Genomic DNA, 12,959 nt, shown 5'->3' on the forward strand with positions numbered 1-12,959 from the left:
GCAGCCGGCTGTGCTGCTCTGCTCCCCCCGTGCCCCGTTGCTCCCTCTGCCTCCCCTTGCACACCTTTTCCATGCATCTCCTCTGCACCCTACGCCCGGGACTCCCCCACAACCCGAAATCCCGCACCCTCCCCATAAAGACCCTTTTTCCCCATACCCAGAATCACAGAATGGCCCGGGTTGGAAGGGACCTCAAGGATCACGAAGCTCCAACCCCCCCCAAACCACAGGCAGGGCCACCAACCTCCACATCTCACAGCAGCCCAGGCTGCCCAGGGCTCCATCCAACCTGGCCTTGACCACCTCCAGGGATGGACGGGGCATATCACTTTTCCCCCTGCTTTTCTCCTTCCCAGTTGGCTGCGTGCCCCCTGTAGTTCCCTTCTTTTCCGACCCCTCTGATCCCACCACTGGCCATAGTGATGATGGTCAGTAGTTAGATTTGGTGAACTCAGAGGGCTTTCACCAGCACTGCTGCATAATGCTGAGCTCCCACTTTTATTTCTAGAGAACATTTAATTTCCAGGTTATCGTCTTGAATTCATCGAAACCACTTGATATCTAAGTGATTTTCTGGAATTTTTGGACACCACCTCATTTCTAGTTGGTTTTCTCCCCTCCCTGCATCCCACCAGGTGCCATCCCTCCTTCCCTTAGGAGGGAAGATTTTTCCTCCTTCCATAAGGAGGGAAGATTTCAGTTGGATGTGAGGGGGAAGTTGTTTGCTGTGAGAGTGGTGAGGTGCTGGAACAGCTGCCCAGAGAGGCTGTGGATGCCCCGTCCATCCCTGGAGGTGTTCAAGGCCAGGTTGGATGGGGCCCTGGGCAGCCTGGGCTGCTGTGAGATGTGGAGGTTGGTGGCCCTGCCTGTGGTGGGGGGTTGGAGCTTCGTGATCCTTGAGGTCCCTTCCAACCCGGGCCATTCTGTGATTCCATACATCCCAGGGGGAATGGCAATGACTTCCTGAGATCACTCCTGAATGTGCTCAGAAATAACCCACGCTTACAAGTGTCCTTGGAGAGGGGCAGGGTTGGGAAAAGGCACTTTGGGACGGCAGCTGAGCCCTTGGATCTGGGAGCTGTGCACATCCCATATAAGAGCCAGCACTGTCTCATTTCAGACCCAATCACAGAATTCCACGATTCTATTCATGGCCAATGCCCAACCCTGAGGACGAGGATGCTGCAGGGGCTGCGGTGACACACAGATGCTCACGGAAGCTGAGTTTTAATCTGATAAAAGTCCTTTATTAGAACAGCGACCATGACACTTGTCTGGAGCAGAGCAGCTGCAGGCAGCTATCATCGCGGGACAGTGGGGACGACACCGTACGACCATGAGGAGCCTAATAAGCACCATGAACATCCTAAAGAAGGGGGAATGGCTGAGGAAGGCACCCCGTGACCCGGCCACGGAGCCCATCGGGCAATCACCGCAGAGCCGCTCGGCGTTGTCCCGCAACACAGCTCTCCTACAGCGGAGGAACTCGTCGGTGTGAACGAACAAGATAGCACCCAGTCAATAAATTAGGTGAGTTTCGTACTAGAGCAACGCGGGGACGGAGGGGATAAGGGGGGGTAGGGAGGGGGTGACCTATATACAGTTGTTCTGTTGGATCTGGGGTGACGAGCCGCAGCTTTCTGATGGCACGGGCAGCACCGCCGCCGCGAGGGCGAAGTACCATAAAGCAAAGCACGGGGATGAGCGCATGCATGGCCCTTGGGTAGCAGTGTGTGTGGGCAGCAGGCCGTGGTGCTGCTCAGAGCCTGAATCACCCCTGGGGCACAGCCACGGGGCAGGCATGGCAGGGGGCACGGCTTCCTGAGTGCAGGTCGACTCCCCGTGCTCCCCATCGCTGGGCTCCCCGTCAAAACCTCTCCGCTGAGTGAGTTTTCCTGCCAAGGGAAGGATGCTATCGGGCAGTATTTAAGGCTCTACAAAAATAAATGCTCGCCTCTGAGGAGCTGCACGGTGTATGGCTGTGGTGCCGGTTTGTGGGGAGCCGGGTGCTGGGTTTGCCCCAAATCCTGCCCCTGCTGTGCCCAGCCTTGGGGGCACAGTGGTGGGAAAGGTTTTGCTCACCGCTCTGCTGGCGCTGACCCCAGCAAGGATGCAGCTCTGCTCCAGCAGGTGGCTGTGGTTTAACCCCAGCCGTGGAGCATCGCCCCGGGGTGCTGCTGCCTTCGCTGGGAGCAGTGGGGTGCTGCTGGGGTTGCTGTAGCACATGGGGCATCCCTCCATGGGGACCAGCAGCAATCCAGGGCCGACCCCGGTGTGTGGCAGGGAGGTGCTCTGCAAGAAAGGCCACGGGGAAAGAAACATCCTGCAAAGGAATGGGGCTGGAGGGGCTGAAAGCTTTCCAGGGGGTTCCCTCCCACAGCCTGGCCAGCTGCAGCAGGATGCAGGACGGGAAGCTCTCATCAAAACTCCAAGCCCCAACTCAAAGGAGTAAAACCGAACCTAAAAGCAGACACAGGGACATCTCGGGCTACTTAGGTACTTCATCAGCCAAAAAGAGCTAAACAGCGAAGCGTACACACACAGGACAGCGCTGGTGGGTGGAGAATGAAGACTGCCAAAGCTGGGTTCCTCCTTCCCTTCTGGCTGCCCCCAGTGCCGGCGCTCGCAGCTCCGTGCTGCCTCATCCTCACTGCATGGCCGAGCGCGAGGCGTAGAACTCAGGGACCGGCAGCCCCGTGTGCAGCGTCACCTGCAAGGAGACAGGGTGAGGGTGAAGGATGCTGGGGTGATGCTCACTGCCTGGGGCAGTCCCAGGTGAGGGGCCGTGTCCTGAGCGCACACACACACACACACACACATTCGTGTGCAGAGCTGCTGTGTGGGTAATTCAGCTCCCCCTCACCTCCAAATGCTTTGATTTGGAAGGAAAGCACAATTCCTTATTGAGAAGGCATTTTCCCCTTCAGATATGGATTTATAGAAAACTTTGTCTGTGATGCAATTATCTCCATCCTGATTGGAGTCGTAATTACTCATGTGCCTCTGAAGGAGGATAATGAAGAGCCTGGGTTTATTAGCAACCTTTAATCAGCATTCCAGGCTGGATGTGGCTCTGGGCAGCCTGGGCTGCTGGTTGGCGACCTGCACACAGCAGGGGATTGGAACTGGATGAGCACTGTGCTCCTTTGCAACCCAGGACATCCTAGGAGTCTATGATTCTATGATCCCCTGGGATGTCCTTAATGCTGAAGGATTTCAAACTCTCCCTTGTACACTGAGCTGCCAGAAACCAGAAGGGCTCTAGAAACATGCCTGTCTCTTAGGGCAGTGTGAAGGAGTGTGGTAGGAACTAAACCCACTGTGGAGAAGGACATTTGTACCACACCAATAAGCATCCCCTAAAAGCAGTGCAGACAGATGGGCTTGTGCAGTGCTGGAGGAGCAAGCAGTGACCACGGGGATGTGCCACAGCCACGCTGGGGGAACGTGGAGACTCACTGGGGTCGATGAGAGCAGGGATGAGATTGGTGAGAAGGGGAAATGAAAGATGAAAATACCAGAGAGGCCCAGGAAGCCACCACTTGGTGATGTTCAGGATAGCAGAGAGCTTGGGAGAGAGGGAGAAAAGAGGGGTTTGAAACTCCCCAGAGGAAAAGAGGCTTCAAGAGATGCCCTTCTCCCTGGTAATGCTCCCGTTTAGGACCTGGAGAGATGGAGGAGCTGGTGAGGCTCCTGCAGGGAGCACCTACCTGCACGTTCCTGTTGAGGCTGACTGCTGGGAAGAACAGGCCCTCCAAGTTCTCAAAGGCGACAGGGCCCTGCTGGTCCTCGTTGATGGAGAACGTCAAGGTCCTCCTGGTCAAATCCAGCAGCACTCCCACCGTGGCACCTTTCGTAATCCCACCCTCAGTCCTGTGGGAGCAAAGGGAAAGTCACAGCATCTCCGTGGCATCGTGTCCCTCGTGCTCCTGGCACAGGGATAAATGAATCGCAGAGCGGTTGGGCTGGAAGGAGTCTTAAAACCAACCCAGTTCCAAACCCCTGTCATAGAATCACAGCATGGTTGGGTTGGAAGAGACCCTAAAGCCCACCCAGTTCCAACCAGTGGCTCAGGACACCCAGGCCCCCATCCATGGCCTTGGGCATGTCCAGGGATGGGGCACCCACAGCTCTGGGCAGCGCCAGGGCCACAGTGCTCTCATGAAGAATTTCCTCCTGCCATCTGACCTAAATCTCCCCTCTTTTATTTTGAGACCGTTCCCCCTTGTGCTATCTACCAGTTTAAATACAACCAGTACTTTCTTGCAGCAGGAACTACAAGGCTTTGGGTACTAATGGAAGAGCCAGGGTAGGGAAGAAATGGCTGCAGCAATGAGCCAGTGCAGCAGGGCTGTTTTTTGCTTTGGGCAAGGGCACACATCTTCCAATAAAGGTGACCAGCAGCCAATTCAGCCCTCCTGCAGGCAGACGAGCCACGGTCTTGCAATGGAGCAGTGCCCAGGTGCAGGGTGCATACCTGTTGGTGTGAGAGTTGTTGTGCATGAACCAGCTGCGGTTGTTGTCCACATACATGGCCCAAGCTTTGTCATCCTTGCCCAGCATGGCATCCTTCAGGACGTCGATGCGTGCCACGCCAAAGGCCGGGTCCGGGTGGTTATCGTAACGATCGATGGACAACTCCCAGTAGTGCAGCCCTTTGGAAAAGCCCGTTTTCCCCAGCACAACCCTGTCATCATAGCTGTTGCAGGTGACAGTCAGGTTGTCGTTAGAAAAGATGATGTCAGCGTGTGCAGAGGCAGGATCGAAAGAAAACCAAGCTACTGGAATAAATGAAGAGCGAAGGGTTAGGCCAATGGGAACCTCACCTTCCATTCTGAGCCGTGGGGACCGGACAGAGACAGTGCATGCTGCATGCAGGGCTGACAGCCAGGGAGGGCCGGGCTGTTGGAATGTAGGGTGGGTTGGGGCTTTTTGGCTGGGACCCAACGAGCTGAGCTCTGTTCTGCTGCTCCTCGGGTCCCTGCCTGTCTGCAGCTCAGCCTGGAGCCCCCAGGATTATGACCATCTCCTAAAGCCTGGCACTAGCAGAAGAACACGTGCCATCCTGGCCAGTTGCTGGCTAACACAGGGGGAGATGCTCACTCTTCTGTGCAGGGTCAGGCTTAGGGTGGGAAGGCTCATCTGAGGATGAGGAGGTAAACCACATGTGTGCCTTGGAAAGCTGGCAGCTCTGGCAACCCAAAGCAAGTCCAAAGTTTTGCATTTATGGGAACGCTGCTCCACATCCCTACAGAGCAACCAGCCATGCAGGAGACGAGAGCTAGCCCATGGGAATGCTGAAAGATGCCCCAAAACCTCCACGCCTGGTTATAAGCACAGACTCGGTCACTGGCAGTCCGATAGATACAGCAGTGCTCAACAAGACAGAGGCACAGGGTTGCACAAACCACCACCCTGCTTTCACTGCTGGTTTTCTCCAGCGGTCACTGAACCGTGGGCTGACACATCTACAAATGCTCTCCCACCCGAAGGAGGAAAACACAGCTTTAAAGATGGAACACTCTGGTGAGATTTATTCCTCTGTCCATTGGATGGTGTCACAGGACAGCTCGCATGCACACGGGTGCCCCACTGCTGCAGCCCGACAGAAGCGATTCCGTACCTGCCACCATTTTTTTAATGTCAACTGTGGTCATTCCCAAGGAGAGGCATGCAGGAAAGAAAACAGCACGTGAAGTTGGCATTCGGTCAAAGAAGGAACCAGAAACAATTCCTGCTTGCCTGCTTCTCTGGCTTTCAGCACTGTGCGTACACTGAAATGCAGGGAGGGAATGTGGGGTGTGGGTTGGAGGGCATGGAGAGTGCTCCAGGGATTCCTTCCCCCAACCCATCCCATTAGGATGGGCCCTTCAGAGGACTCCTTCCCCCATCCCATTAGGATGGGCCCTCCAGAAGCCTCTTTCCCCCATCCCATCCCATTAGGAGGGCCCTTCAGAGGACTCCTTCCCTATCCCATCCCATTAGGATGGGACCTGCGGGCGACTTCCTCCTCCATCCCATCCAATCCCATTAAGATGGGCCCTCCAGAGGACTCCTTCCCCCACCCCATGCCATTAGGATGGCTTTGCAGGCTGTGAGTGCCACTTCTCCTGAAGAAGGTGGTGTGAGCCTCGTGGATGCATGTCTACCCCAGCACTGCAATTAGCTGCAGGAGGGCTAATCATCCACTTGGGGGTCTGGCACATGCCCAACTATGCTGAATGAACAGGAATGCCTTGAGCAGAAGGCTGGGTTTTCAATCGGAGGCCATTGGCACAGCACTGACTTCAGGTTTCTCTTCACAGGGGGAAAACTTAAAATGCCTTTACAGCATATGGTCATGACCTTCAAATTTGCCTACTACTATCTGGGAACGCCCTGCAAGGAGGGTGTGCACGAGAAACGCTGCTCACCCACCCAAGTTAACAATCAAACAAAAAAGATGACCAACATGGAGTAGGTGCTGGTTAATTGTAAGAGAGATACTTGCCTAATTGAGAGTAAGGCGTTCCTTGTGTCTCAAAATTGCATCCTATAAAGAGATACTGCATTTCACACATCACAGCTAAGAAAGAACAACTGGTCTCCTGAAAAGCACTCCTGAAGAGTCAGCCCCTAACGGAGCAGCCATGGGAGGCCTGATTCATTGAAAGCCAGAGAGCATGGAGGGGGCTCCCAGCACAACCTGGGAGCACGGGTGACAACGGGGATCTCTGGGGTGGTTTCTGCCCTCGGAGCCCCAAAGGCTGCAGCCTTCCTGCTGGCTGCAAGCACCCCCTGAGCGCTGCCGTGCAGCCAAGCCAGACCCATGGGACTCTCCCCACCTGCAGGGGTCGTTTTGCATTGCAGCAATGCAGTTCTGCAATGCAGAGCGGTGGGGACCACAGCCCCGCTTCTTCGCCCCGTCCCAGTGCCCCATCTCTGCCACACGTACTCCACACATGATGCTCACAGCCACTGCAGGAGGTGTTGGCACAGTGGACACAAAGTCAGAAACGTCCGTAACGAGACAGTGGAAGGCATCGGTGCACAGCGGTATGATGAGAAGGAACATAAAAAGCACAAAGAAAAGAAAAGCTGCGAGGCCCCTGGTTATTCCAGCAACGGTCATGCTGCAGCATTCCTCATTCCAGGTTATGAGATGGAAAGAAAACAATCGGGGACCCCCACTCTTCCTGGGCTTACAACGGAGGAAGCTGCAAATTGCTCTGTTGGAGCGGAGTAAACCCGCCGGTGGAAGAATCGGGGCCCAGGATTCATTAGTGATAAAGGATGTGCAAAGATCGGTTAGAAAACAGCTCTGAGATGCACTGCGCCTGCGCTCCTCGGGGACCTCAGGGACCACCTGGCTCCAGCCCACCTCCATAGGGGAAGCAAACAGTGGAAGTGCACCCAGGGGTTCCTCCCGGGGGGGTCTGCTCTGCCCCCGTCTCAGCACAGGATCGATGCCAACTAGAGATGAGGAATCTGCTCTGCTGAGAACAGCACTCCCAGCATCGCCCCACGCCTCGCGCTGCTAAGGACAGATGGACACACTGCCACAGCTACACCGCCAAGATCCCCTCCGTGTTGCACTGACAAACAGCACAGCTTCCCCCTGCCATCCATCCGCATGTCATGGGAAAAACAAACAGAACGCAACAAAACAAAACAAAGACTTTGGAGATGCCCAGAAGCACAGACCAAGAGAAATGCCAGAGGTGCTGGGCTCACCGGCTGAGTTCAGGGACTGTAAGGAAGAATGCAAGCTCAGCTGGTGGGCCGAAGATCTTAGCTCAAAGTAGGATCTCCCCGGGAAGCTGGGTTGTAGATTAAGGGTGGAGGAGAAAGGACTCATTCTACGAAGCTGCAATCTTTCCAAAGGCACTGGAAAAGGGAGGGTCTGTTCTTCTGACTGCGTTTCTAAACGTGAGATCAATGCAAAGCGGAGATCAGACATCAGCTCTGCAGGGCCACGCGCTGCCCACACCCGGACCTCGGCTGCAGTGAGTGCACGTGGGCATGGGGAGTGGGGCAGGGCACCGTGCACAGCATCGCCGGCACAGGAGTGAGATGCATCACTTGGCTTACAAGGCTGGTAATGCCGCAGAGGCGTTTCGCGGGGCTGGGCCGAGCTCTGTTGCCCTAAGGGCCATCAAGCACCCACCTGACCCAAAGGCTGCTCGGTTGGTGTGACCTCGGTGTCTCTTTGCACCTGAAACACATCTGAGCCTCACAGTGAGAATTTAACTCGTGTGGTTCACAGCAAAACGTCAGGTTGGAGGGAACCTCTGCATCGCTGCATCCCATTCCCTGCTAGGACCAGTGGTCACCTCCTGCCACCTCCTCCCTGCCACCTCGGCAAGGGCTGCTCTATTGCTAAGACGTAGAATCCACCATCCTCCTCACACTGCAATCCCAAGCACTGTCACCTCAGCCTTCCCACCTCGCTGCGAGGCCAAAGAGATAAAAGGAAGCATTTCTTTGCATGGTGGGAGCCAATTTCTGGGACCTGCTGCTGCGTGAGGCTACGGAAGCAAAGAGCATCAGTGGGTTCAGCAACGGGTTGGGTAACCCACTGCAAAACATGTTCATACATGGAGCTCATGTTGAGGTTGGGATGCATCCTCTGATGTCTACCAAGAGCAAGAGGCATGGGCCACTGTGGGCAGGCAGGCTCAGGGCTCTCCTAATAGCACCTGATGTTCCTACAGCTCCTTCTAGTGCCTTTCCCTTGTGCTGTTCAGCCCTTTCCAGATGATGCTGGTTCAAAACTTGCTGCTGGAGGTCGCTCTGTGGCTGGGATGGATGCTGTGTCAGGTGGGGAAGGCGTTATGCTGTGCCCCAGCTGAGGGATTGCTGCCATCTTTGGAGTCTATGCAGGAGGTTTTGGTTTCTTCTGTGGAGAAGCCATTCTGCTCCCCCACAGCTCATCTCACCGCATGCAGAGGGCAGAAGCTACCTTCTGTAGGTTCTGCATTCAGCTATCACAGCACAGTTGGGTTGGTGGGGACCTTAAAGACCATCTGCCATGGGCTGGGTGACCCCAGCTCAGGCTGCCCAGGTCCCATCCATGGCCTCGGGCACCTCCAGGGATGGGGCACCCACAGCTCTGAGCCCTCCGAGGAGAGAACCTCCTCCTGCCATCTAACCTACGTTTCCACTCTCTCAGTTTAAAGCTTCTCCCCCCTTGTCCTATCGCTATCAGACAACGCAGGCAGTCAGACATTGCCTGCCAGGACCTGAAGCCCGCTTTTCTCTAACAGCATCTAAGCAGAACGTCTGAGAAGGACTTACAACGGGACAGCTGTGCTCTGAGAAATGCCCTCCTCGTGCAGAGCATGTCTCTTCTTTTGTCCCTCCTTGCTCTCCCACAGGAGCACTTTGCAGGGGAAAACCAAACCTGAGAGCTATTTCAGCGCAAACAGCACTTAGAAGCTGGGTGCTGCTGTACGGACATAAAAGTGGATGGATGGTAATGACGTGCAAGGCAGCCCAGTCACCGCATCACTCAGGGGTCTGGAAGCTGCACACAGCTGCAATTTATGGCACTTCGAGTCCAAAAAGCTCTGACTGCCTCTGAAAGCAGCAAGCACTCCGGGTCCATTTACTTTTTCTGCCTCTTTCTTTTGTGCAGGAACGCCGAAGGGCATCCAACACAAAGCCAGCTTTCATCTGAGGCACCGATGAGCGATGTGTGTGTGCTCCCTGAGCTGGGCACCAGCCCCAAGCACCACCCAGCCTGCTGGAACCACCACCAGCCATTTTCTCTTTCAGCTGCCTCCGTATTCTAGAGCTCCTGGGATTGCCTACAGGCCAACTGCGGGATGCTGTCTCTCAAATGCAGCCTAAAAGAGGCACAAACCTGATGGGAAGCCAAAGCCCTGCTGCCTCCTGCAAAGCCCAGTGAAGCCAGGCAGCGATGCAAGTGATATCTGTTGACTTCAGGAGTCACCCCAGTGTGGGCTGCTCTGTGTTGTGCCATCCTCAGCTCTCCAGAGCAATGCCACGGCTTCCTTGCTGCTGCTGGCCAGCTTTGCAGATGCACACGCAGCTCTCAGATGGATGTGTGGTTTGGGATTTGCTTTGGGATCCTCTTGGATGAGAAGGGCTCGTCACAGGTTTGCTCTCTGCTCCACCTCACTGTCAGACATTGTTCCATTCCTGGCCCATGTTTCACAGAAGCAGCAGTTTCCTGCTAGGGATGAGTGCAAGCAAGCACACGGGAGCGCTCTGCTCTGCTCTTGCTCTGCTCCTACTCCACAGCCCAGTTTGCAACAGGAAACTCTTTTTCCTTCCTGCTCCAATCCACCATTGTGCTCTGCAACAAGAAGGGGTTCACCCCCAGCCCCGAGCTGTGTGCTTCCTTCTGTCCCCAGCTGCAGGTGGGTGTGCTGGTGGGACTGAGCCCTTCCTGCCCAGCTGCAGCACTGCTGCCTGCCCCCCACACCCCTAACCCTGTGACCTGCATGTTAGAAGCAAGCCCATTTTCCATGAGGGATTAAGCACCTGCTGTGACAAATGCACTTAAAGTCAAACGAGGAGCCTCCCCTGCAACCTGCAAGAGAGTGTTTGATATTCAGAACGGCTCTGCTGGTGCTGTCTGTTGGGTCTGCAAGGACATTTGTGTGGCTGCACAGTCCCTGCCCTGCCAGGGGCTTATGGGCACACTGGACGGTGATGTCACTGCAGCCCTGCACAGCCCTTAGTGTCTCAAGAGCAACGCTTAGTGTCTTGTTTTAAACAACGTCAGTGCAGCCATGAGTTTCCCTTGGGTGTAACACAAACCCAGACCTCACAACACCTCCCTTTGGGACACTTCCCACGGCTCCTCTCCAGATAACACCTTCTGCAAAGGAAAGGGGACGAGAGAGCATTGCGGGCACCGCTCGAGGCTCCTGACCCAGCCCTTCCTCCTCCCCTCAGTGCTGTCTCCTTGCCGTGGCTGCTCAGACACCAGAGACCCAGCGAGCGTGGAATTCCCAGTATGGCAGAGCTAAGCCTGCGGTGGTGATGTGCCCCACGTGTGTGTATGAGCAGCAGCCGGGCGCACGGGGCTGGGGCTGGGGCTGTGCCTTACCCTCGGATGTCTGCAGCACCAGGGTCTTGCTGTAGGGGCTGACTCCTGTTTTGTTGAAGGCTTTGACACGGGCGCTGTAAGTGCTGTTGAAGTGAAGCCCGTCCACTGTGCACATGGTTTCCTTGCCCACATACACCTCCTGCAGAGCAAGCACAGGTGGGGATTAGTTAGCAGGGGCGGCAGTGCCCCGAGCATCCAACCCCAGGGGTGGGAGCAGCCCACCTGCTCCTGTTACTCCATGCTGCACGGGGCAGGTTTATGGGCATGCATATTGCTAAAGCCGAGCAGAATGACTCTGTGCTTTGTTCCTTGACAATAATGTACAATTTCTACAGGAAAAGACACACTATTCACGTTGGACCAACTCGTGAAGCACCAGTCCCAGCTAAGCTCCCACTGAATCCCAGAGGAAACCTGCCAGAGAGATGAATTAACACAGAGAGCCTAGGACACAGAAAAAGCCTTGCAGAAAACAATTTTGCATGCTCCTGGATGGCAGGATCAAAGCGTTCCTTGAAAGAAAACAAAGTGATTTCGCCCAAGTGGTGCTGACTCACCAACGTGTCATGCTTCTGCTCCTCTTCCAAGCAACAGGGCTGTGTAAGCAGACAGCAAACACGTCTGCAGGCTACTGAAACACCTGGCTCACAAAGCACTGACTTGTAATCAGCAGATCCCGCAGCTGAGCTCCATTTTTCATGGTGTGGATGGAGGCTCTGCTTGGGGAGCACACCTGCATGGGGAAGCTCTGCTGCCCTGCTCTGACTCCAGACCTTCCTGTGATGCTGTTTGAAGAGGCAGCACTTGAAGCTGACCCCTGCTTTCCCAGGTGTGTGTCTGATCCCAGGGCTCACAGGACAGCCTGCAGGCTCCCTTTCATAGAATCACAGAATCCTACAATGGCCTGGGTTGCAAAGGAGCACAGTGCTCACCCAGTTCCAACCCCCTGCTGTGTGCAGGTCGCCAACCAGCAGCCCAGGCTGCCCAGAGCCACATCCAGCCTGGCCTTGAATGCCTGCAGGGATGGGATGAGCATCCACAGCCTCCTTGGGCAACCTGTTCCAGGTTCATCACCCTCTGAGTGAGGGTTCCTGCCCTGACTCTGCTCTGGCTCCTGCCCAGCTGAGCTTCTCAGGGATGTACTGAGAAATCACGTCGGGCAGTCGCTGTGCCCACTTGCCGTGGATGGGAGCACACCTGGGTAATTATCAGTGTGTCGGATCAGAGCAAAATCATATTTTAATTGTGTAATTACAGCAATTTAAAAGCCTTCAGGCCTCGACACTTCTTGCTGGCAGCTGGCAAGCTGGGAGACTTTCACAGCAATTAGCATACCTTGCAGGAAATATTTAGCAACCTAAAAAAGACGGAGCTTCAAACTGGTCTTTCACATTTGCAAGTCATATCGGTCACTGGAAAGGCATTTCTACCCCTTCAACTAACCTCAGCCCCCAAAAAGCCCCCGTGGCTTGTCTGCACCATTGGTTCCTTGGGCACAAGTCTCACGTTTGCAGGGCAGGAGAGTGCTTGCAAGGACCTGGGGAGCTTGCTGGTTGCTTTATGGCAGTGCTGTGCCATAGGGGTGGCTCTGTGCCCCCAGCACTTACCCTGAACTGCCCTCCATTGCCATCGTCGAGCTCCAGGATGTAGCCTTCCACCTGCACTGTCGACAAGGGGGGCTGCTTCCAGGACAGCGTGGCACTGTTGTTGTGGGTGCAGCACTCCTCCAGCTGCAGGATTGGGGGGGCCGGCACTGGGGAGGAAACTAAACACAAATTAGGGTGACCTTGGCTGCTAGCACCACTGGGGAGGAGTGGGGCAGAGCTGTGCATGTGCAGCTGGAGGATGGAGGGTGCACCCACTGCCCCAGGGCCAAGGCAGCTCTGCAAAAGTGATGCCA

General features: G+C 55.4%; 1 protein-coding gene across 1 annotated transcript in view; it reads right to left on the minus strand.

Annotated features, from left to right (window-relative positions):
* Positions 1–1,225: 1,225 nt before the first annotated feature.
* Positions 1,226–12,959, minus strand: part of TRIM9 (tripartite motif containing 9) — a gene marked incomplete at its 5' end in the record, with an annotated part of 33,678 nt that continues 21,944 nt past the window's right edge. Inside the window, 8 exons of the mRNA XM_019616148.2 lie at positions 1,226–2,710; positions 3,711–3,873; positions 4,478–4,781; positions 5,624–5,647; positions 6,491–6,532; positions 7,714–7,902; positions 11,060–11,198; positions 12,667–12,824. Coding sequence (XP_019471693.1) covers positions 2,648–2,710; positions 3,711–3,873; positions 4,478–4,781; positions 5,624–5,647; positions 6,491–6,532; positions 7,714–7,902; positions 11,060–11,198; positions 12,667–12,824 — 1,082 coding nt within the window. The remainder of the gene's footprint in view (positions 2,711–3,710; positions 3,874–4,477; positions 4,782–5,623; positions 5,648–6,490; positions 6,533–7,713; positions 7,903–11,059; positions 11,199–12,666; positions 12,825–12,959) is intronic.

The sequence above is a fragment of the Meleagris gallopavo genome, chromosome 5, assembly GCF_000146605.3.
Source record: "Meleagris gallopavo isolate NT-WF06-2002-E0010 breed Aviagen turkey brand Nicholas breeding stock chromosome 5, Turkey_5.1, whole genome shotgun sequence".
Lineage (NCBI taxonomy): Eukaryota > Metazoa > Chordata > Aves > Galliformes > Phasianidae > Meleagris > Meleagris gallopavo.